At 38.1% G+C, this 25,151-nt stretch overlaps 1 protein-coding gene across 1 annotated transcript in view; it reads left to right on the top strand.

Moving 5' to 3' along the window:
* Nucleotides 1–25,151, top strand: part of TASOR (transcription activation suppressor) — a 33,219-nt gene that overhangs the window by 6,818 nt on the left and 1,250 nt on the right. Inside the window, exons 2-22 of the mRNA XM_086469890.1 lie at nt 1,002–1,147; nt 2,288–2,380; nt 3,275–3,347; nt 4,678–4,769; nt 5,126–5,284; nt 5,906–6,033; nt 6,728–6,759; nt 7,445–7,550; nt 7,972–8,075; nt 8,209–8,312; nt 8,550–8,622; nt 8,777–8,851; nt 10,157–10,873; nt 12,662–13,104; nt 15,574–15,715; nt 20,270–21,213; nt 22,392–22,514; nt 23,099–23,258; nt 23,901–24,009; nt 24,183–24,361; nt 24,455–24,613. Coding sequence (XP_086326016.1) covers nt 1,002–1,147; nt 2,288–2,380; nt 3,275–3,347; nt 4,678–4,769; nt 5,126–5,284; nt 5,906–6,033; nt 6,728–6,759; nt 7,445–7,550; nt 7,972–8,075; nt 8,209–8,312; nt 8,550–8,622; nt 8,777–8,851; nt 10,157–10,873; nt 12,662–13,104; nt 15,574–15,715; nt 20,270–21,213; nt 22,392–22,514; nt 23,099–23,258; nt 23,901–24,009; nt 24,183–24,361; nt 24,455–24,613 — 4,161 coding nt within the window. The remainder of the gene's footprint in view (nt 1–1,001; nt 1,148–2,287; nt 2,381–3,274; nt 3,348–4,677; nt 4,770–5,125; nt 5,285–5,905; nt 6,034–6,727; nt 6,760–7,444; nt 7,551–7,971; nt 8,076–8,208; nt 8,313–8,549; nt 8,623–8,776; nt 8,852–10,156; nt 10,874–12,661; nt 13,105–15,573; nt 15,716–20,269; nt 21,214–22,391; nt 22,515–23,098; nt 23,259–23,900; nt 24,010–24,182; nt 24,362–24,454; nt 24,614–25,151) is intronic.

Below are 25,151 nucleotides of genomic sequence, written 5' to 3'. Positions count from 1 at the left end.
TTTATTTTGATAGAGAAGACAGGCCCTCCCACAAAAATGCAAAAGCAGCCTCAGAAATACCTGCTGGGGATACCTACAGTGTGAGGCTTGCAAATACCACAAAAATACTGCACTTTTTCTAAGTATTTTGGAAGTTACCCTGAGGGGAAAACCACTTGCTGTACTGAACTAGTTCAGTTCCCCCAGGAGTATTATTTTCCTAGCCATTACTCTCAAAATCTGCACTCAGATTCTCTACTGACCCCCTCTCGTGTGGCTTTTCTGATCAGTTTGTCACTGTCAGTACCCAAATACAAATAAAGAAGCTTGGGGGGATGAACACTTGACTGCAAACTAAGGCAAAGGTTTGTCCAGGTGACTTTGTACAGCAAATGAAGGGCTTTCCTTTTAAAGGAGTTATCGTGAGGGGTAAGATCATGAAACATGAACACAGGCAGTGTGTTTTGTAATAGTAGGAGCTTGTTTGACTACTTAAGACAGTATTGAATTTATTCATATGTAGCCTAATTACCATAAGCAAACAAACAAAACCCGCCATAACGGTTTTAAAGAGAGGCTAAGCTATGAAACTGTTGTTGAGGTTTTTATTAGAACAATTTGTTCCTGGTTTTTAATTAGAAGAGCTAATTAGTTTAATTGAAGTTCTGAAAGTTTAATTACAGTGTTTTGCAATACATATCAGATGTTCTCAGAAGGTAAATTCAGACTTGAGGCGCTTCCCTTATAAACTTCTGAGAACTAGCTGTTCAAGAGTAATATTAAAAAAGCATAAAGAATTGTGATTTTTTTTTTTTTTTTAAGATGCTGTAATGTGAAGCTGCTTTAACTTAAAACTTACTTCAAAAAGATGGAATTTAGGCTAGAATCTTAGGTGTTTTGTATTCTAAATTGCATCATGAACCTTTTGTCTTTAGGCATACACTGTCAATGAACTGGGAAATTTTGGATTTTTTTTTTTCAGATGTGTATTGGAGCTTATTATTTTGTTTGTTCTCTTACAGCACTCTTTCAGCCAGTAGCTGTAGGCTCTCGAGAATTTGAGGATGTTGTGAAGATTCTGCATTCATCTTACTTGGAACCAAGTTCAGTGTCCCATTTTAATTACAGGAGAGCCAGTTTAGTTCATAGCGAACTGTTGGAAAAGGAAGTGAGTATATTTGTGGCTTCTCTTCATGAGTAAGGTACAAGTCAAATGAAATTTAATGTTTTTTCTGAGTCTAGAGGCAGAGACCTGGACATGGTTTTCTACTTATGTGCTTGATATTTAATTACAAACTGACATCATCAAAAATGTAAGCAGCTATTTTTCAGGCAGATTTATTACTGCATAGACATAAAACCTTGCTAGCCGGATGCTCAAAAAAGACTAACAGAAGAATTGTATTTGGCACTGCCTGTCTCTGCATTTTTAGTTCTCGAAGTTTTTCTTAATTTTTATGTATTTTTAAGAACCATGGAAGATGTTACAGTGTCTCGTTTGGAAGGCTGGATGCTCCCTGTGAAACTTAAGATTAAAGTGTATTTCTGATACTAAGTTTATATAGTCTCTTTAATTTTGTTGTTTTCCAAGAAGTACCTAAAAGGGTTGATTACTTGAACTAGTAAGTGGAGCAGCTTGGTTGAAGGACTTCTGCTGTATCTGGTGTCTCTTAAATCTGGCCCTGGCTTTCTTTTATAACTGTGAAATAAGTTTTCAGTCCCAGTGCTGAAAAGGTTCACATATGGAGTAATAGAAAATATGGTTGGTTTGCTATAATTATCTTGAAACTATAAACTCAAGCGTTTTTTTTTTTTTTCTTGCTACTACAGTGTCTGTGATTTGTGGTTACAGCTAAGGAGTATTGCAGCTGATGAAAACCACATCAGTAGCAGTGAGGTGCAACTGCAAAAGCACATGCACAGCATAAGAGATAATGGTCTTGTCTCCTAAAAAGAGAATAAGGCTTATTTCTGGAATTTCAAAGATGATATGGAAGGCATTGAGCTGGATGTTTCTAGATAGTTATGCTACAAAGATAACACTAAAACATTACTGCATGAGTTTGAAGAGTGTCTCTTCTTTAAAAAACCCACCAAACAGATCTTTGGGCAGATTAAGCCAGTGATTTTTCTTATGAGTAGAACATTTTTGACATTTAATTCTAGCATACTGTAGTCTCATTCAAATTACCTTTTTATTGGTGTTGTACACTTGTATATGCTAACATACACAGGGCCCCAAAACATTGACACTTGAATGTGACAGCAGTACCTGTCTACATGTGTTAAGAACTTTCTGTAATAATAGTTCACAGAAAAACGCAGAGAGCTGAAATTTGATGGTCGCCTAGAAAAAGAGCTTTCTGAAAACTATGCATTTCTGATGGTTGATCGACCTCAGGTAAGAAAAGAAAACTGCATATGAAATGCTTTCTCTTCTTTTTCAATTAAGTGTTTTTATTTTTTTAAACTGAGTGTTTTTATTGACATACTTATAAATCTTCAAGATGTTTTTGAAAAATTTAGCACTGGAAGGTGTAGGAGGATGGGAAAGACATGTGGTATTACATCACTGTTGAAATCCTTTATTCTCTGCTATTGAAGGGGCTCCAGTTACATGTCTCTTAAAGTATCTTCTATGTTTATAAATGAAGGTGTCAGTTTTCTGGATGTTATGTCTGTTTTTACTGAGTTTGTGTATGGGTTGTTTTTTTTAATTGAGAGGGAATGTTGGGGTTTTTTGTTGCAGTTTTTTGGTGGTGGTTTTTTTGCATCAAGAGGTTAACTTGAGGAGGTAACCTGTAATATTAGAAAATTGATCTTCTGTGTCTCTTCTTTGATCATATGTTTTTAATGAAAATGATGGAAAGGGAACTTCTGTGCTTTTTCTGCTGTTATAGAGCCAGGATTTCTGAAGTATTCAATCGTTTGGCATGTTTACATCTGCTTTGTATACCAAAAGCAAGTAATGTTCATAAAGCTTGTTTAAGGTATAGGGAGGCTGGTGTTTTGGGGGTTTTTTTTTGGTTTTGGGTTTTTTTTTAAGGTATGGGTGAGTGTGGAACTGCTTCATCCTGGTTGTTTGACTTGCACAGTTTAACAGCTCATACAGCAATTCAGACTAGTCTTATCTGTGGGTGTTTTTGTTTGTAAGGGGTTTTTTTGGGGGTGGTTGGTTTGTTTGGTTGTTTTTTTATCTCAATCAAAATTCTGTAATTATTGTTTCTCACTGTTTGTTCTGTTCATATTGTGGCTTTCATGAAAGACCTGCTTAAAAAATGTCTGTTCTTTGCAGATCCAAGGCATATGTGAAAAGGGGCTGCAGGTGGGCCACTCCAAAATAACAATTCTGGGCAGCCCTTCCATGGGTAACTATCTTCTGATTATATGTGCTGGTGTTATTCAGTATGAGTTGGCAGATAATGTAATTCAGTTGTATAAACTTTCAGTCTTTTTTCTGTCACTGCAGGAACATCACAGCTAGGTATTTTTAGTAAAGTAGATTGATATCAGAACATTTTCATAACTCTGTTTTTGACTAGTTGATTTAAATTCTTTTCCCAAAGGCAAGACCTAGTTCTCGTTTTGGCTTAAGTCAAGCCAATATATCACGTCTTCCCAGTAAAACTGGGAGGCCAAAGAACTAATGCGATCTATGGCTGTGTGCCTTTCTCTGTTGGTACATACGTATGTGCATATATATGCATTCAGAAATACCCAATGGAAATAGTAGCTCAGCTTAGTATTGATGTAGATAGAATTAAAGTACTTGAATCCACAAATCCAAGGACACTTGGAAGAGTTGCAAGGTGTTAAGAGATTTGAAAGGTACAAGATGTAAAGTTCCTTCTGCAAAGCTTTTCGAATGGAAAATTAAGAAATAATTTTGTCATACAGAGGTGACAACATGAATGTTGAAAGCAGAACAGTTGCAAGCAGGGGGAAGCATATAATTTTTTACTGGTTTAGCTGGCAAAGGTTCTGGAGCAATTTATCAAAGCAGTTAAATACAGACTTGGACTGAGAGGAACCTAAGCAAAAGGGATACTTTTCTGAGTACCCGAGTTCAGCCACAGTTACTTGATCTGAGGTAGTCAGCTAGACCAACAAATGACAGCATGTGTTTGAGGCCTTAAAGTCTATGAAATTACGGTTGAAGTGTTGAAAGGCAGGAAATTATTTTACCTTTCCATTTGAGTGTCAGTTCATGATTCCGAAACAGTGTGTTTTTGTCAACAGCGTAGGATGAAAGATAGCTGAAGATGCCAGTGTTTTCCAGCCTTATTTCTCAGTCATACCTTCATTGCTTATCTCCACATTGTGCAATGGGACATTGTACAGAAGGGCCTCAGCTGATTAAAAAAAAACCCACCTGAAAGCCCTATCTGTCTAGCCTTTGGGCAGGGCTTGTTCTCTTGGTCACAACACTTCCAGAAAGGTGGATGTGCTCCTTTCAAACTGAGCTAGTGTCCATAATCTGCTGTGGTGTTCCCTACCGCAGCTGGTGCAAATAAATGTAGATTTGGCTGTTGTGAAGTTGCTGATTGTGAACATGCCTGTAACACCTTTCTCTGATCATATTCCAAAAAGATTGTTGTATCTTTCTTATTTGGTATACATTGAGCTTTAATCCTGTGTAATGCTTCTTAAACTTGTAATAACATTCAGCATAATGTGGGGTTTTTATACTCCTCTCAGGTGTATATATCTCCAGGTATGCTGATTTGTTGCAACCTAACCCTCTAGAAGCTGGAGCAACTGGAGATGTGATTGTTTTTAAAATAATAAAGGTAAATTTTATCTTACTTTATTCTTGAAGGTTTATATTGCTTACTGGTAAAATAAAAGTGGTTTTAACCCAACTTACTGAACTTCCGTTTACACAATTACCTGCTTAGAGAGAAACTAGAACCCTACCAAGTTTAAAATCCAGTGTTGACCTTGAGCTTAAATAAGGCATAATAAATTTTTATAAAAGGCAAAAATGTCTTGTTTTCTTTGAAAGTATGAAAACAGTATACTCCTATAAGTGACTTTTTTTAATGGCCTCTTTTAATTTCCCTACTCTCACTTCCTTTGGTACTTGAAGCAATTTGCCAGTTTTCAGGAAAGAGCTTATGCTTACAATTCTTCTGCTTTATTACAGGGAAAAATGAAAAGCATATATGATCACATTGGTATGAAAGCAATGGAATCTCCAGTAAAGAGTGCATTAGATCCAACACCGAAGCATGAGTGTCATGTTTCAAAGAATGCAAATAAAGTAACCTCCTTGTTGGCTTACCGAGCCTACGAACTTACTCAGGTAGAGGGAAGTTGAGCATGCTTTAACTTCTTCTATAAGACCTTTATAAACAGAACTTTTGAAATGATGGAGATAAAATCGTTGAAGATACAACAAATACTGAGTGTGCCCTGTAAAGTTACAGTCTGGTGTATCTTTAGCAGTAGCCCACAGATGCCTGTATGAGAAATTACAGAACATGCCAGCCTCTCCTGTTTCCCTTGGATATACCTGGACCTGGTGGAGATGATCTCCTTCAGATTAGGGTGTAGGTGGAATAGGAAGCAGCTAGGGGATGTCCATGGGGACTGGCGTGTAAACTGGGGAGGAGAGGGGATAATCTGTGGAGTTTAAAGTGTAGAACTGGCTGGTGGGCATTAAGTGGGACTTCTGAAAGGGAAAACATTGGCTAGGGAAGAACGGCATTTTTCTTTTCTTTTTTATTTTTCTTATTTTTTTATTTTTATTTTTTTAATTTCTTTGTTTATTTAAATAATTAATCATGAGGTATATTGTGTAAGCTGTTCCTATGAAACGGAGTACACCTTTCAGTGAAGAAAGGTCATGGATTGTTAGTATATTTGCAAAATACAGTTTATTACCAAACTTCTAATTTAAAATCGTGTTCACTTCTTTTTCTAGTACTATTTTTATGAATATGGCTTTGATGAGATAAGGCGAAGACCAAGACATGTGTGTCCTTATGCTGTCGTTTCCTTTACTTATAAAGATGAAATGTTGCAAGTACCAAAATTCTTGCCCCCATCAAGGTAAGTGAGGAAGTGAGTTTTGGAAAGATGGCATGCAGCATCAAGCAAGAGCATTTGTAGCTCTTGGCAGTAGCTTAGAATTGATTTAAATGAACACCGCTGAAATGAAAGGACATGTCACTGGGACTTAGCATAATAAATACTTCTAATGCAAAGTGAGAGGTGACAAAATTGGTTTTATGCAGCAGGCTTGCCTTCCCCGTAGGAAGCAGTTCTGCTGCTCTTTCTACCTTCTGCCTAGGTGGAATCCATGTATAGTGGGTTTTTTTGCTTAACTGAGGAGATTCACAGATATAATAATGTTCACAGCAATATCTTGCTTGGTATTCTAAAAAAATATTCTGTGTACTTTGTCACTGAACTCTTCACTGATGGTGTCTTACTGCTTGTGGAGAGAATATCTAAATGGGCAGTTAATTACAGATAGAATATGATACCTATGCTGATAGGAAGGCATCCAGATGTGGGGACTGTACTATGTAGTGCTAAAAAGTTACCAAGATATCTAAAATAGCATGAGATGCTGCAGCAGTGATAGCTTGAGGTTAGAGAGCAAATTATCAATGTGGCCATTTGTTAAGACTGATAAAGTATCCTATATGTAGGATAAAAAAAACCTATGTAAAATTTAGTAGCCAGAAGTTTCTGTCTCAGCCTAGTCATTCTGTCTTGTTTGTTTGTTTGTTTTTGTTAGATCAAACAGCTTCAACATCGATAGAAATACAGGTAAGAATGAATTGAAATTTACTGCTCTTATGGTACAAACATGTAAGGTTTTGGACTTTTTTCCTCATGTAGTTTTATTTGTCTTTAACTGACTTAGTTACGCTGACTGTATACCTGAGTTTTATCCATACTGATTGCAGGCGTCTCTTCCTGGTACTGGATGGTTGAACAGACACCTCAATGTGTATTTTCTTTTACCACAGCAAACCATAACTCAACAAAATCAAAAATCTTTTTCCCCCCTCCTTTTCTATTTGTAGTGTAGTAAGAACTTCTCTTCTGTCCCTGAATCTCCTGTTCAGTGGCACTTCAAATAATATGATCCTCTGTCCCTCTTTTCTTTTGAACCTCATTCAAGCAAAATATTGATAAATATGAAAAGTGGTTTATAGTTAAGGTAAGGAAAGAGGGTATTGTTCCACAGATGCTGGCATCAAGGGCGTACTTATATAGACAGGTACAGGTAACATACCAACCTCCTTTGCTCGGAGCAGATCAAAACAAAATAGGATTGTAAACATTCTTTCTGTTACCATTTAACATATTATTGTCTGATCTGGTATTAGTATGAAACTTTCTCCAAACTGCTTTTGGAGATTCAGCTGCCTCTTTACTGACGCTTCCTTTCAGTCCCACCTAGCAGGTGGTTTTACTGAAGTCTTTTTCCTTCTCCATCTTCGTTTAGATAAATGCTACTATACATTATGGAGGGGACAGCTTTGGAATAAAGGCAAACTTTTGTGCCATGTTTCCTTGAAATCAGCAGCGCGGCCTTTTCTTCCATGCAAGCTGTGAGTATTACTGTTTAGAGAAGAAGTTTAAAGTATTGCTGTGTTAAAACTCTTTCTGGTAGAGACTGGTGAATTTTGGATATATTCAGATGCAAATCTAAAATAAACATTGACTAGATGCTTGAAATACATCAGCTTAGACTTTAGAGTTGTGCGTGTCCGGAGCTTCTTTTAGTTCATGCACACCACTCTGTTTGCATTTCTTGTTTGGTGTTTTGTTGTTGTGTTGTTTTGTTTTCTCCTTTGAAGTGACACAGACTCCTTTGCAGGAATAAACACCTGACTCACAAGGTACTCCAAGGAATAATTTTTTAAAAGCATGTATTTAATAGTTCTTATTTGGTCAATGAACATAGGACTATGGGGGGGGGGGGGAAAAGTCTTTATTTTTTTTCTCCCTCCCCCCACCCTACATCTCCAGTCCTGAGAAGCTTGAGGTTGAAAAAGTTGTGAGCATTGATCAACTGAAGAAAAAAATTTCACCAGCATTGTTCTATAAAGAAACTTACCTAGGAGCAAAAGAAGGTAAATAGTTCTAGCTTGATTTTTTTTTTTTTTTGTTTTTAAATTCAGAATTTTAAACAGTTTTGTGAATTACAATTTTTTTCTTTTTTTTTTTTTTTCCTTACCTTCTCTTTCTACCCTTGTATCATGTCAGTGTTGAAGAACGGCATGTACTGTAGTCTTTATGAAGTTGTGGAGAAGTCCCGTTCTGGTAGTCACTTGGAGGGTTTACTTCAAAAACTAGAGAAAGAGAAACTTGTGAGTGCAACAGATTTGACTATTCCTGTTTTTAAAAACACTTTTACTGACTATTAATTGAGGCATACTACAAGATCCATGATCTCACTGGAACACCTTAGCTGGCATATGCTTAAGGATTGTTTCAGGGCACTTACCTGCCCATGGTGGAATTTGGCTTATAGACAGTAACAGTATTTGTAGTAAGCAGATGTCTTTGGTTGTTTGAAATGGCGTACTTTTCTTGCTTGAAAACAGGTTCTTGTGAAAGCGCTTCTGGACAGAGGATTTCTTTTTCTTCTTTCTCCTTGGCAAATGATGTCCCCATATGGTATGCATACTCTGGGTTTTTTGGTTTTGAGTTGGTTTTTGTTGGTGGTTTGTTTTGTTTTGTTTTGTTTTTTTCAGGGGGTTGGTTTTAAGTACTAGATTGTCTTTTGAAACATCGTGATGGTCTTAACTGTTTTTATTTTCTTGTGTTCCAGACCACCAAACTGGACGGCCCCGCATGCTACATGCATTGTTTCTGTTTCCAGAACCTAGAGGTGTGATGAGCTCAGGTGAGTTTGCTCACTGTTGAGTGTTGTGTACGTCCTTATTTAAATATAGTTTATATTGAAGACTTTGTAGCATTGTAGCCTATCAGCATAAACTAGGAGTAACAGTTTGCATTGGTTATGGTCATGGTGATAGTGTTCAAAAAGTGTTGATTTCTTCACAAAAGTAATTATCACACTACATATTTTAGATTTGTTCATTCATATTGGAGAAAGTAAAACTTTGTTCAAATTTCTTGATTCTAGTAGTACTAAGCATCAGTATTCCAAGAGAGATATGCATTAGTAATAATATTGCACTTCAGAGGTTTGAGGGCTTTGTTTAACCATCAAAACATTAAGGACAAAACAGCTGAAAGTCTTTAGTGTACCTGTAATTATGGTTTTTTTTTGCGTTGGGATATGCAGCGAAAACTGAGTAAATGAGCAAAGAACGTGTTGATACAACCAGCTACTAAAAGATGACTGAAAGGACTTGGCTTTAGTAGAACTTCAGTGTTCAATGCTGTGGGATGAGGCTTTAAAGTTGATCTTTTACAGCTGAAATTTGCAATAAGTAGTACTAGCAGCAGAATGCAGTCCTTTTTTGGCCTGCTGTGAGTTAGAAGTGATACTGTCAAAAAACATAGCTCTTTGCAGGCATTTCACTTCTACAAAGAAGTTCTTGTCCTAAGTCTTGGCAGCTTCCTAGATTCTTATCTCTATATTTCTTACTTTAATAAACCCCTTACATCTCTCTTACTTAAGTAACAATTTTGAAAATTCAATCAGTTATAGATTGGGTAAGAGTCTCTTCCATTTAGTGAGCTGTATTGCTTTGCAGAGTGGAAAAAACTATAGTTTCTGCTGGGTTACTAAGCTGAATCATTTTATAAGGGTCCAGTGAGTTTAGAAGCAGCACAATGAATGCGTCGGGACTGCATAGGAAGGAGTAATGCTTCTCCCGTTTCTTGCAGGGAGCTGTTAGGCTGCTGCTTAGCAGAGCTTTGAAGTGGCCTTCTTCTAGAAGGGTCAGTAAAGTGGTTTAAATTGGAAATGGGATGTGTATCTGGGATACAGGTTACCACAAAATTCTGAAAATGAGCTCTTCATCATGACTATGAGTAGGCTGACTTTTAAGTAGGCTTTAAAGCTGGTTACTTCACAAAAAAACCGCTACTTTTCCTGGCTTTTGGGTTATTTCTCCACAGTCATTCCAAACTGTGTTTCACCAAATATGTATAATATGGAGTATTGTTAACTAGTCATCATTTATTTATAGCTTTATGATTTGATTTTAATTGTGAATTCCCTTTTTTCCTATGGCAGCACAAAAAAGTGTTCCGTTTGGAACACAGAAAAATTCAACTACCGTGGTTTTGCACGAAAATCAGGAAATCATTCCAGAATTGACAAAGTTTATTCAGTCTCTACATTTTGCTTTAATCCAGTCTCGTAAAGATGCTACTGCAGATTTCAATGCTGTTGTGGAAAAGTATATAAATGAGTATTTGAAAAGATGCTGTAGTGGCTCTGGAAAATATAGAGAATTTGTATTATATCAGTATGAATCTCGGTTGGATGACAAAAAATTTCTTTATGCTGCTCCAAAAAATAAATCTCATATTGACAGCTCCTTGCAAAACTATATTTTTGGTTGTGAGGCATATCAACTACCTGTTTCTAGAGCTAAGGAATTGATGGAGGGAAATCGGAAACTTCAGCAGTTCAGTCCCATCTCAGATTATGAAGCCACAGCAGAAGACTCTGTTTTTGGCAATGCAAAAAGAGGGAAAAGAATCCGTGCAAAACATGAAGCCGCTGCTGCCAAGCGAAAACCACCTCGTTCTGGAGATTATGATCCCGATAGACTCAAAGAACTTATTAACTTAATCCAGTGTAGGAAAAAAAATGTAGGTGGAGATTCTGATTCTGAAGACTTCAGAAATAGAAGTGGTCTCAAAAGGAAGCTGGAAAAACAGTCTGAAAATTTGCGGAAATACTTAAAAATGAGTGAATCTTCAGAGAATAGTTGTCAACATGAAGGTAAGAAAGACTTTGTTTAGAGTTCCTCTTTAAACATTGTAATTCAAAGCATACTTAAACATTTAATCTTCATCGTTTGGGTATTTTTTGTGTAGTGTGGATATTTTAATTCATGGTGGTTCATTTAAACTTTGGCCTGAGATGTGTCAATAGAGATGAAGTTGATTTGTATGCGGGTTAACCAAAGCTGTCATGGAAGCTGTTTTTTTTTTCCTGCCTCTTCAGAAAGAAGGCAGACTTCCAAAGAGTTTGCTTAGCTGTGGAGCTGTCCATAGACTTTCTAATATGGAGTACTAAGCAGACTTGATACCGTAATGTCTTTTGCAGAGTTTGACCTTAGGCATCGCTGTAGTTCTTTATGGCTCCGATACCCTATATAATACCTGATAAACCTAGGTTGAAGGGGAGAATTCAGATTCTAAGTATGAGCACAGTTAAATTTTGAAATAGCCAATAATACATGTAGTGGGACAAAGGAAACTACCTAATAGTATTAAGATGGAATTATTCTGTACATGAAGTTATCTACATCTGAACCTCAGATAACTGTCACAGATATTATCTGATACTTACTTAAGATCTGCCAAAACCCCCCTTTGATTTCTGTTTCCCTGCCCCTTTTCTTAAGGCAATGATAGAGGCCTCCTTCCGAAGGGGGAAGGTTGGGGAGAAGGGGGGCACAAAGAAGAGGGGGATGTCCATCAAGCACCAGTCGACCTCATGTGTGCATGAATCACTTGGGAAGATAAAGTGGCCAATCTTAGGAATAAGTTACCCTTTTGAGAGGGACAAGAGATTCTGGCGTGTGTGATGGAGGAGAGTGGGTAGGCTACATGCTAGATCCTGGGATTCCTGCTTGGAAGTCCATGAACTCTCACAGTCTCTTTAGATTGTCTGTTAATGTAAAATATGTGAATGCATTTCTAGCTGGTTGCAATCAGAACAGTATCTGTTTAAAACTGAATTTTGACTTTAACTCTTTCAGGGATACCAAAACAGCAATATTTTATCTATGGTTTGAATTCCATGTTTTTATATAACCATAAGAGTAACTTGTTTGTCTTGCAAAAAATCTTACCTAAAATAGTGTGAGCTTAAGTATCTAAACATGATTAGATTTTTATTAGTCAAACAGCAGTTAAAGAATTCCGTATTTCCATATATCATAAATGAATTAGGGGTTCATCAGATGCTTAAAGTAGTTCCTTGGCCTGTTTCTTCCCAAGAAGAATAAGTACCTGTGGTATTTACTCATCCAAGGGGATGAGTAGAAGAGTAATAACCCTGTTTTAAAGTTACATTTTAGTATAAATAGGCGTATTAAAGTTTTAGAATTACGCTTAGTCTAAGATAACTTAGGAGGCTAAGCATTAAGATACTCTTCAGCTTCTGGAGCAACAGAGACAGCGTGGAGAGAAGTAAATATTTTGCTCTAAGTATTTTTCTCTCAACAAGTGATGGAGAATTTTATGAGGTTTCCATAAAATACACAATCATAGTATGTGATTTTTGTTAAAATGTGAAATAGTGTGCTATTGAGTGACTTAAAAAAAGGTATTTATTTATCTGGGGGAGACTTACTAGCTTTAGAAACTCCCCTTTTATCAACATATGTCTGCTTAAAAATTTTTGTTTGTTAAGAAAATAAATGTGTGTGTACTGTATGAATTTATGCTAAAGAGTGAGATTGTGGGTATGTGGCAGGTGTTTGGAGTGTGTGTGTCTGATTTTGCTTTTATTTTAAAACTTAGTAATGGATTACTTTTCCCCTCCTCCCCCTGCTGTAAGGGGGCAGAACCTCGGATTCGCCACACTGTGTTTTCTCAATTAATACTGGTATTGGTGGACATGATACTGACTTGAGGCAGCAAGATGTATCCGACCCAGCTGTTACTGACACACATGGCCTCATTAAACTGCTTTTAGAAACACTAGCTAGTGCAGGACACTTGGATTCATCGTTGGCACGGTCTGTAAATCAAGCTTTAGGATTAAGCACTGATGAAATTGAAGAGGAAGTGAGACAAAAATATGAATATGAATCCATTCCAGCACAGGACAAAGATGATCATGAGCTTCCTAATACTGCTCAGGCTGAAAATGTTAACTCTAAGGACCCACAGAGCCCACTGATACTGGAAACTGATGCGGCATGCGTACCCTACCCTGTTGATGTTGATCTACAGCTTTCAGCTAATGAAGTAGGCCTTGAACACATGCTTCGGTTAAAAGTAAGTGAAACTGCATGTAGGTAGATGCTGACAATGAATGTACTATTTTCATAAATATTATGAGATCGGGTGAAAAAAAATTCTATTTTTTTTTACATAGGTAAACACAGATAAACACTAACTTTTCTGTGAAGAAGCTTTTCTGTTTGGTAGGACTATATATGGAAATTTCCTTAACTCAAAGATGTGTGTTCCTGGTTCTTTATGTCTACTCTTTCTGTGATAAAATTATAATTAAGAATAGCTGAAATACGGAGAGCAACCATGGTCAGTCTTCCTCACTAGAGTTACAGTAAGTGTCATATGCAGCTGCTCCAGGAACAGGCTGCAAAACTTCTGTCATTCTGTCGCTGAGTACTGTATGCGAGGGTGTTTGTTCATGTTTGCTGAGACCAAAGCCTTGCAGTTGTCCTCTGTCTCTTCTAGAAAAAATGCACTCTATTCTGGCTCTCCCCTTGCCTACAGTGGTGGGGTTTTTTAGCAATCTGTGAAGTTGTTGCATGGAATAAGCATAGTGTTACTATAACAGCTTGCATACTGCCTTCTGTCTTTCTCCCCCTTTCGGGGGTGGTTGTTGGTCTGGGTAGGGTATTGAGGTTTGCTGAACCTGAAACACACTAAGGAGAGATCTGAGAGTTCCTCATCATAATTATTGCCTAGCTGTTACTCTTCCCAAAAGTAGTCTATAAGGCAGTAGTTACTGTTCTACATGGACTCTCTCTCAGCAGTGGTTGCAGGGCAGGCCGTTAATGGTTGGGTGCTACTTCGTCTTTAACCTTATAGACCTGATAAGTGGTTTGGATATGGCAACTTGTCATGATTATGAAATTCCACCTCGGGCACAGAAGGCACGGAAACAAGCCTTTTTTTGACCAGCGTCCTCCCAGATCTAAGTTGCGACAATCTGTTTTAAAGCTTATGCACACAGAATTCTCTCTTCTCCCCCCAGATGCAAATGAAAACTAAATATATTGGTCATAGGCTGTATAATTTCAAGACTTTTTTCTTTGGCCTGTTGCTTTCTTGTCATAAGCAAGAAAGTGAAAGAAGTAAAATTGCAATCTGTATTTGATATGTAGAGGTGGTTGGAGGTGTCTTAAAACAGGAATGTTTACGCACAGGTGATCAATAGTTACTCTAGAGAAGCAGAATGAGAGCCATTTCTTTTTAATGATAGATGTCTCTCTTGTTTTGATGGAACAGATGGGCAAAGTTAAGACGATTGTCTTTGGTAACTAAATATGCTGTATGGGTTATAGACTATTATCTTGAAAACAAACAAAAACCTCCAATGGCAACAGCTAACCTCAGCTGACAGTTCCTGCGTGTAAGTGGCCTTTTCTAGTGACAATACCTTGGGGTTAATAAAGTGATTCTTAGTGCTTTACAATCATCAAGCATCCCTTTGCTCTAATTGTAGTTGCTGCTCCAGTTTTGGGAAGTGCTCTTGGTCCGTCCTCTTCAAAGTGTATTCTTTCTCCTGCTTAATAGTAGCAGGTGTTTTGTAGGGCAGGAAGATGCCCTTCACTTGTCTGCACAAGTGAGGATCCTGAAATTCTCATCTTCCAGTTGTGTACTGTGTAAAAGATGATGGGCTTGTTTCTGTCCCTCCAGCAGTGTCTTGAGTGAGAAAGCATTAAGAAATGAGCATGGTGGAAGGTCTTAAACACTCTGTGGATATTAAAGGTGGCTGGGGAATTGGCTTTATTTAGTTTTGGTGGGAGCAGAGCTGAAAAATTCTGAGCACTTAAATGCATGTCTAGCTCTCTTTATGTGCTGTCTTGGTGCAGTCAGTGGTGTATAGGTGTTCCATGGATACTTTTCATGACACAGTGTAACTGGCAGAACATCCTTTAGGGTGCTTAGTGTTCAGAGTGGCCCAGCTGCTTCTCGTTCACATTAGAGTAGTTGTTCTATGATCTCTGTTATTGATCCTTCTACACAAAGCCTAATTGCTAAGTCATGGAGCAGGAAAGAGTTTGTCCTACCTGTAATCTCCGTGCTGTTTTGCTTCTAACTGTCTGGAATGCGAGATGAAATTGGGTTGTTCAAGGGCTTAATACTAGGTGCCAGCAGTTCCTCAGAAATGTCAACATCTCATGGCAAGACAACAGTCTGAAAAAGGCTAAGGAGCAGACAGTTTTCCTTTTTTTTTTTTCCCCTCTTTGCCTCTTCTCCCCCCTGTCCCACCCAGCTTCTGTACTGTAAGGCATGTGCTCAGGACTGCCTTATTTACTTAATGATAGACTGTCAGCAAGACATCTGTCTTAAAAATTGTCAAACAGGTAAATGAAATATATAAGTACTTCATGTAAACATTTCCAAGTCCAACTTGACTTAATTGATGGCAAAATTGCTAATATGATGGTGAACTTGGGTGCGTCCTTAACTGTCAGCTGTTGAGAATGTAAAAGTTTAATAGCTACCAAAAAAAAACGTTTTGAGCTGAGAATTTTTACTGTTTTTTAGGAAGCAAGCACTGGAAGTGTAAGTAGTTTTGAAGACTACAGTCCCTGTCCTACTACACCTATAGAACATGTTTATCGCAGGCAACATTCCAATTCCAATAATACAGAAGTTGGAATGCACTGGAAACTTATTCCTATTACAGGTAAGATGGGTTTAATTTTTATGTTGCCACCAATAGTGAATGAAAACATGTTCTAAAAGTTTGTCTCTCGTAGATCCCATTGTTGGGTCACAAGTTGGTACACAAGCCTATGTATAGAGCCTATATATGCAGTTGTTTCTGATACTTGATTAATACAGAAATCTGCTGGATGAAAACAGATACTGGTAGAGAATATTGCTTTGGGTACATACTGACATGATGTAGAAATGTGAATGCTTGAGTATCTGGTAAGGTACATAACTGTTTTGAGTTCAGTGTTTGAACTTGGTAGGTTCTGCTGAAATGTTGGATGGGTAATTGCAACTAGTAATCCAGAAAACTACTGAAAAATGTGTTCTTCGTATAGAAAATAGTCTGCTCCTTACTGCATCAAGCTCTTCTGCTGGAAGTGCTTCAAACTCTGTCCTTATCTAACCGCTTAAATCTTAAATAATCGCACAAGAATATTCTGTAATACTTCTTGACAAGTCAACATTGTCAAGTCTTGGGACAGCATAAAAGCATGGATGTGAAGGATGTCATCAAGAGCTCTAAATTCCAGGCTCAAATAAAGTCGTCTTATGACTAAATCCAGATAGAATTTGTTAACTGCATTCTCTGAATAAAAACATACTGATTTCTGTTCATGTTCCAGGAATGCTGGAATCTGTCTCTTGGACGCTTCGGAGATCTATCCAGTTGTGTAGTTCACCAGCTCTTTTTTTGTTTGTCTGAGAAGGGAGGAGGGCAGGGGAAATCAGTTCCCTTCATAGCATTCATAGGCCTTTCAAGGAAACGACAGGGTAATTCTGGATAACGTTTTCTGTGCTTTCTTTAAGGGCCAAACATCACAAATCTGGTCTGATATTTTGCTAAGTTACAGAGTATGGAGACTGTAAAGTTGTTTGGATAGGACATTATTTCTTTTACTCCTGGAGGAAATGGCTGCTGTGCATATAGATGAGAATACGGTTGCTGAGATAACTAAGTGGATGGTTAAGCATCTAAAAACTGTAATACAGACGTTGGATATGGGAGTTTATGCAAGGGTTTCTCAGTTGACTGGCACATTGTACAGTCATCTGTGAGACTACAAATCTTACTAGAAAAAAAATCTCTGAGCTCTTCTCAGAGGGAGAAGTGCTGTTCTCTAGAGATGAAAGGGATTGTCTTGAGCATCACTGGATTTGTTGAGTTCCTACGAGGTCAGTTCTTCAAATTATCTCTTGCTGCAGTAAGTACTGACTGACTCTGCAATATGATCACGTAAAAGGTGCTGGATAAATACCAAGAAACTGTACAAATGCTAACTGCTGCTGTCCTTCAGGAGGGGCAGGAAGAGTTCAAGAGGATCAGCTGTAAAAACATGAAGATAAACAAATGGGGGAGAGGAGTGGGTGGGACAGCTTGTGTATGTCATTATGGCCTGAACTACTGAGCAGCTCATATTTTCATCTGGTATTGAATTTGCTTCAGAAAATTAGATCAGTACTGTGCTATTTAGCAAGTGGACTCACTGAAGTGCATCAAGAAGGCTGTAGGATAGAGTCAAAAGAGCCTCGAACATTTTGAGCTACTGGCACTCGATTTTTATTGTGTATATCTTCCTGTAGAGTATCTTCCAGGAGACTTTGAATTTTTATTCTAGGGAATTAAGATCAGTTCAGTAATGCAATTTAAAGGAAGCTTTGTTCTTTTCTGAAACTGATTGCTTTCTAAATCTGGTGGCTTTTCCAAGTCTCTCATTTTTGTAGCAAGGCAGCTATAGAAAGGAATTCAGAGAACATCAGTCTTTGTTTTTCATCTCTGCACAAGCACAGGAAGGCAAACCAGCAATCTCTTGTTATTTCTTTTTAAACAAAAATGTTTTACTTTTGATACAGGGATTGTGTTCAGCTAAACTTATTTTAAGAACTTAACTCTTCATAGTTTGTGACTTGAGGAACGAGGGGTTTGTCTTGCTTCTCCCCCAACAACATCAGAAAGCGTTGGAGGAGATAGTTGTCCATAGGTCCTCAGCTCATCTGGACTACTTCTGTATCGTGTTATTGTTCTTTTCGTCATGATTACATAATCTAAACTGACAACGGTTAAGCAAACCCGAGTCGTCTTTTTGAAAGCTAACTTGGGCACGTGTGTTTTAACAAACCCATCCTAACTCAGTTTTGATTTGAATTTGAGACTCTTCTTTGGCTTAGACATTAAGCACAAAATGCTGTTTGTTCTTGCGTATTCTTCCTTCTCTTGTAAGAGAAGGTTAATGCATGAATAGACATTCTTAAAAGTGATGGCTTTTGATGGCATTCGTCTTGGATATGAAGAAACAAAATGTTCTAGGCTTTCTTTGTCAGGTGGTGTTTGAATTTCTGATTTCAACATCTACTCAAGAATCCTGTTTCTGGAGTCTGTAGAAGGACCTCTCTTAAGCAGTGAAGAAATTGACTCTTAATCTGCCAGGAGAACTAGTCCAGCAGCTCTTAAACAGCTGTTCTTTCTCAGATTGTTTTCAGGCACGTCTCTATTTGGTTCCTTTTACATACCCGGTTACGAGGTACTACCAACAAAGAATGTGTTCGAAATCATGAATCATAGTTTAATTGTTGTTGAAGTGTGTGTTTATTTGGATTTTGCTCCTTGCTCATGCACTTGTTTTTTGTGAAGACTTCTGACTGAAAGTTGTAGATCTATGAAGGATGTCACCTTCAGAGAATTATATTTAAACAAGGGTAAAGTTAGTTTAAATCATCCTTTTTTAATCCTGTTTTTTACATGTTAGAAAATATTTTGGATTTCATATTCAGCAATATATCTTTCTGTTTACTGAAAACAAAGGCTTTTCTTTTTTAAAACAAAGTTTCTTTCTGGAAAACTTCAAATAAAAACCTTTTGAAGAATAACCTAATCAGTTCTTAATTATATCTATATCTTGAAAACTTTTTTCCCAATACAGTTGTTAAAAAAGCTTTCCATCAAATCAGGATGAGTGGATTGTATATTAATTTTGTCAATAACTTTAGGATTGGAAATTTTACCTGTATTGGGGATGCAGACAGGAGGGCCACAGAACAACATTTCATTGCTAGAAATTGGTATGCAACTGATTAGCTGTATTAAAATGTAAGAAGTTATAAAAATAGCCCCAAATTTAAAGCCATAGTATATAGCTTTTAATCTTCTTACTAAGTCTTGCTCATGGTGAGCAGCTCAAGAAGGAGATACATAACATATTCTTAAGTACTTTGTATCTCAAAGGAGCTTAAACTAAGTTTACTCTGTTAGCATTGTAATTTGAAGTCTTTTAAAATTAATATACTTGTGTAGATCAACACAAAGTACAGGGCAACAGAGAAAAGGTTCAAATAAAATAGAATGGAACTAATTTGAGTAACCTGATTGATACCTGTGTTTAGTGTTTTTAAAGAAAATTAGAAATTTGGGTTGACTCCAAGGATATGCTTTGAAGGATGAAGAAAGAACATATAGTTTCATTGATAAGGAAAATAAAATGGAACCACATTTCTGATTTCTCTGTGCCATAAAGCGTCACCTTGAAAAAGGGATCCTGTTGGTGGCGGATATTTTCCTTTTAGATCTGATGGACATGATCAAATTTAGGGACTGAATATAACATTTTAAACTGGCTACAAAAACAACTGCATTCCCAAAGAACACTAACTTTTAGAAACTGTCTGTACTACTTTGGTAATTGCTCCTTTTCCAAAAATCTGGTTTTCTGATTACAACTGTATTAATTTTACCAATAATACAACACTGAAAAAACCCTCAAAACCAACAAGGAAAACCTCCTTTATGGAACAGATAGATACTGAAATAGCTGTGTGTGGCTGAAATATCTGTGTGTATATATCATTAATTGCAACAAAGTGTTAAATTTGGTTTAAAACAATAGTTTTGAATGTGAATGGTGAAGAAACAGAGTGCTGCAGAAATGATCTGAGATTGGGATTATGAGAGGCTTTTGGCACTCCTTGCAGCATAACTGATTCTGTGTATCAGTAATTACCATACGACTTATGTTCTACCTTTTTAAGCAAAAAATTTCTGCTCTCGATTGTGAGATCAGACATGCAGTTTGCAGTCTAACTCCACAAGGTACTAAGTGGCTAAAATAACCCTTTTGAAACTCTGAGGATTATAACCTAGTCACAAATGAAAATATTTGAATAATTTGTCACCCTGCTTGATTTCAAATTTGATTTTTTTTTTTTTTTTTTTTTTTTTTTTTTTTTTTTGGTAATTAAAGCAGTTTCTGTTATGCTTAAATCAGATGTTATGTCTGGGAAAATTACCTGTGTTCTGCTTTTGACCAAACTTTGACTTTATTGCTCTACCATCTTAGGAGCTATTAATTACCCTGTGCTTCTGTACCTCAGCCGACAGTAATAATTGAATCTGTGGGTTTAAATTGATTGGGGGGGGGGGGGGTGCCCACAACAGTAACACTGTCTAAAAACTGTGTTTTGGAGGTTTTAGTGTATCAGTTGTGTATGACTTCCAGACACAAGGTGATGATGATTAACTCTTCCTACATAGGTCTGAAATCACCAGAAGAACCACTGGTGTATTTACCGCCAAAGGATGCCCTTCCTAATGACCCCCGGGTAATAAATAGACAGAGAAGTTCTGATTATCAGTTTCCATACTCTACATTTTCAGACACACAAAAGGGGACAGCAGAAGATGGACTTTATACAAGACAAGTGGAGAGACTTGAAGATCAGTGTGGGCTAGCAGATCACCCTTTTACAACTAAGCATTCCATTAGTGCAGTAATAGAGACTACACTATTAGAAGAATATAATCTCTTTGCAAGAAAGATTCAAGAAATTTTGCAGCAAAAGAATATTGCTTATGTTAGTGGCATGTCCACACCAGTCTTCTCTGCCCGAGAGAGGATAATGAGGCTTTCTGAATACATATGTTTACAGGCATCAGAGGTTTCTGTCCAAGAATATATAGAGACACTGAGTGAAAAGTTGAATAGCGTTATTTTGTCGTCTTCGTGCATTCGGCAAAGCCCACTGATTCATTCTAGCCCCAAATCAGCAGAAGTGGTCAGTAACGCTGCACTGAATCCTCGACCCGACACGTTACCTGTTTGCAGGGACTCTGACACAGCATTGTTACCCCAGCCATTGTGTAATAGCGTGGTGGAAGATCTGGATTCCAATGAGCAGCTTTTGTCAAGCTTACCCTTGGTGAAGGAGGAAATGGGTCATGTGAATGCTAAAACAGACGATACGTTGACATCTGATCAGATATTTTCCAGTGGTGATCTGATGGAGCAACCAGAAAAGACACAGAAGTCTCCAGAGAACTCAAACTTTTCAACTCAACCAGCCTTTTCTGATTTTATAAGCCAGTTAAAACCTGAAGTATTTAACAGTTTGGTTAAAATTATTAAAGATGTACAGAAAAACACACTGAAATTTTATATTCATGAAGAGGAGGAAAGCATTCTCTGCAAAGAAATCAAGGTAAATGTGTTCCAGTTCAACCTTTCTATAGTGTCAAAATAGAAGAGTGCCTTTCAAATCAGAACATACAGAACTGGATGCCCTGGTTTGGCTGGGACAGAACCCCAGCCCAGCCATGCCAGGCAGGCTGTTGGCAGTTTTGGGTCAGCCAGGGCAGCTGACCTGAGTGAACTACAGGGGTAGCCCATCCCATAATGTCATGGTCATTGTAAAGGGGGAAGGTTTGCTGAGGAAGGGGAGCTCCTGGGGGATTCCTGCTGGGGTTCCTCCTGCTTCTCCTGTGGCTTCTCCCTGCTCCTGAGGACTGCTCTCCTGTCAATTGTGATGGCTGCATGTTCATTTGGCTGAGTATAACTTCACGTGCCTTTGTTAGTGTTGTTGCTGTTTCATTAAATCTGTTTTCACTTCAACCCACGGATCTCCTCTCCTTTTCCCGATTCAACGCCCCGGCTGATGAGGGGCCATTGGGTGATGGAGCAACTGTTGTAGTTTAGCCCTGGCTACAGGCTAAATGGAGACACTGGACTTGCAAACATAAGGTAGTCTGAGATTTGTTTCAAAAAAAGGGTGAATTGTGAAAGTAGGCTGTCCTGTCCCATTTCTTGTTTGAGCTTCTGAGGTAGTCTTGCTTATATTTAGCTTTTATGTAAGTCTCCTCTAGTTGGAAAGCAGAACAGGCTGTAGTTGGGTACTTTCTGAAGATACTGCCGTGGAGTAGCCTTACGGGAAAAAGATAACAAGGGCAAAAATGTGATCGTTTACCATTTTAGAAAGAATATCTGAAAAGTTGATGTGTGTGGTTTTGGTTTTTTTTTTTCCCTTTCCCCTCCAGTTAACAGTACAGGTAATGAAATTTTGGAGATTACTGTTCTTCTGTATTTAAATGTATAAGATGAAAGTTGGAAGTGAAATAATAAAAACTTCTGGCTTCTCTTTAAAACTCATGCTCTTTGATAGACTGTCAGTTGGGCATTTATGTGTAAGAATGACTGATTTGCTGAAACAGCCTATTTCTGTGTTGCTACATCCTTCCGATTAGTGTATCGGGAAGACAAGGAAACCAGTCCCTCTGAGATTGAGCTGAGCGGAGAACTTACTTGACGTGGTCACGATGTGGGGATTGTTCTGGCTGAACTACATATTCACTGTTTCTTCATCTTCCCTTTCTGTGGTGTTAGGACTATCTTACCAAGTTAGGCAATACCGAGTGCCATCCAGAACAGTTCCTGAAAAGAAGAGCTGCTTTAGATAAACTGTTGATAATTATCCAAAATGAAGACATCGCCAACCTCATCCATAAGGTATGTCACATAAGTAGATGTGTACTGTAGGAATTGCTAAACTGTAGCGAGACGAGCTCACTTTGAGCAAGGCAGCTTGCTCCAAGCAACACTGTGTTAACACCGTGTTTACGTGATGGCCTGTGTTTAGTTGCCACTTGAAGAAACAAAAATGGTTGTGGCCAATACCTGGTCTTGTTCCGTCGTGCACCCAGAACTTCTTCCATCTCCACGTACATGCTAATGCACGTTCGTTCTTAGTAGTGGTGAGGCTGTACAGAGGCCCGGGTAGTCCTGCTTCTGGTTCTGTGATGCTCTGATGGCAGGGGAAGGCAGCTGTCAGATGGCCTTGGGTATTCCTGACTGCTGTGGTTTATGAACCTGTGCTGTCAGAGAGTAAAATTACTGCAAGTGCTCAATTTCCATTGTCTCACTCCGGTGATGTTTTTGAGAGAGCACCTCCCAAGGCCAGAGAAAAAATAAGAATTCTTTGAAAATGTGTTTTGAAGTTTGATATTTGGTATTAGTAAGTAGGGAAGTTCTGTAGTTCGGATTTTTTGTACGATCTTTGGTACACATCTCTGATTTACGGCATTTCTCAACAGATACCTGCCTTAGTACCTTTGAAGAGGCTTTCTTGTGTCAGCTTTGCGGGTGTCGATAGTTTGGATGATGTGAAAAATCACACTTACAACGAATTGTTTGTGTCCGGTGGTTTTGTTGTGTCAGATGAATCTGTCCTTAATCCTGAGTCCATCACTACAGGTAAGTGTGATGCTTTCTGAAGCTTTAAAACAGACAAAAAAGCCCAACATCGCAGTGTATGAGAGAGGTGCCATACTCGTCACAGTGAAGAATCAAGTCTTCTGTCTAGTTTTTGTGAGGGTTTTTTGGAGAACTTCAGCTAATTCAGTCTCTCTCTCGCCTCAATGGCCTTTTTGGAGAACATGTTTCTGGGGAACATGTGAACTTTGAGATCTCATCTTTCCAAGTTTGTGTTTCATTTTGTGGTTATTTATATGGAACCTTTTATCCTTTACTACTCAATCCACAAATATGCTAGGAAAAAAATGTGGAAAACTACATTTTTTTCACTCTTTCTTTATTTGAAATCGAATAGTTAATGAAGTTACCAGTTCTTTGGGTAGATCTTTTAGCAAGGCAGACTGCAGACCATGTATGACCGAGTTCAGCTTTTACATAAGTAGGTATCACTATTGGGCATCTGGCCTACAGAAAAGCAGCTCAGTTTTGGAATACTGTGGTTGGCTGATCTGCCAGGAAGGAATGTTCATAGCTGTGTAACTGCTTCAGTGAAAACGGAAAGCAGCTTTATGTATAAACTGAAGCAGTATTTTCGGTTTGCATACCACAGAATTTAACTTCTATTCACTATCTCCAAAACAGATAAACTAAAACAGTTCTTAAAGTTTCTGGAGGATCTCAGTACCCCAGATGGGAAATGGCAGTGGAAAGTCCACTGCAAAATACAAAAAAAACTTAAAGAGCTGGGGAGGTAAGTAGTGTTCTTCAAACACCAGTTGTTAAAACACTTCAGCTTTAAGTATGCTTTCTAAAACCCAATCAAGTAGAACTTACACTTCATTTGCCTTTTGACTTAATTCTAATATTTAGACTGACCTTAAATCAAGTATCTTGCTAATAGTGTGCTTTTTTTCCCCGTTATAGAATGAATGCTAATGCCCTGAGTCTGCTGACCCTCCTGAACACCTACCAAAAGCAGCACTTGGTTGAGATTCTGTCATACCACAATTGTGATTCTCAGACTCGAAACGCTCCAGAATTAGATTGTCTCATCAGGCTTCAGGCTCAGAACATACAACAGAGACATGTTGTCTTCTTAACAGGTAAGACCAAAATGTATGAATACTTCTCTCTCTCTCTTTTGATAACAGGTGCTAAATATTAACACAAAATCTCCTTTTCTGTTAAATATTTAGAAAAGAATTTCAAAACACTTTCAAATTATGTTGATAATGGAATAGTGGTTGCTACTGTTGATGACTTCATGCAAAATTTTAGAAGTCTCATTGGGTATCACAACTCGGTTCCTGAAGAAAGCAGCCTTCCTCCCTCTGATGCTCACAAAAGACAATCAGGTAATGCTAAACATACTTACAGGGCTTTTACCTAAAGAGGTGTGTGGGGTGGGGGTCTTTGAGACAGCGTGCCTTTACTCTGTGAAGGGACACTGCAGCTGGCAGGGAAGACCCAAATCTCAAGCTACTCTTTTTCTGTTTTAAATGATGGGGGCCGAGCAGTGGGGATGGAGCACTGAAGGAGGTCATCTCAAATAGAGAATTACAGGCTAACAGGGTAGTCGAGAAAGTAGCCATATGTCAGTGTGGTGCAACCGTCTCTTTTCAGACGAGGATAAGCTTAATGCTAGCTCTTAGAAACCATAAGGAAAGGACTGAGATGTCAGTGATTGTACTCCTGTAATTGTCTGATCAAATACTCACCTACTGTGTAACTTTAGATGCTGTTTTGACATTAACCCCTTTGGAGCTGGGAGTTGGGATTTCCCAACACTAAGCATGAACACACCATGTGCTGAAGCTTTTAGCATCGGAATAACTGGACACTCACACAGGGGGTTAAGTGTATGTTGAGTAAGTGAACGAGAGTGGCAGAAGA

Source organism: Leptosomus discolor, chromosome 9 (genome assembly GCF_034619465.1).
Source record: "Leptosomus discolor isolate bLepDis1 chromosome 9, bLepDis1.hap2, whole genome shotgun sequence".
Lineage (NCBI taxonomy): Eukaryota > Metazoa > Chordata > Aves > Leptosomiformes > Leptosomidae > Leptosomus > Leptosomus discolor.
This window is presented reverse-complemented; position numbering and strand designations above follow the sequence as displayed.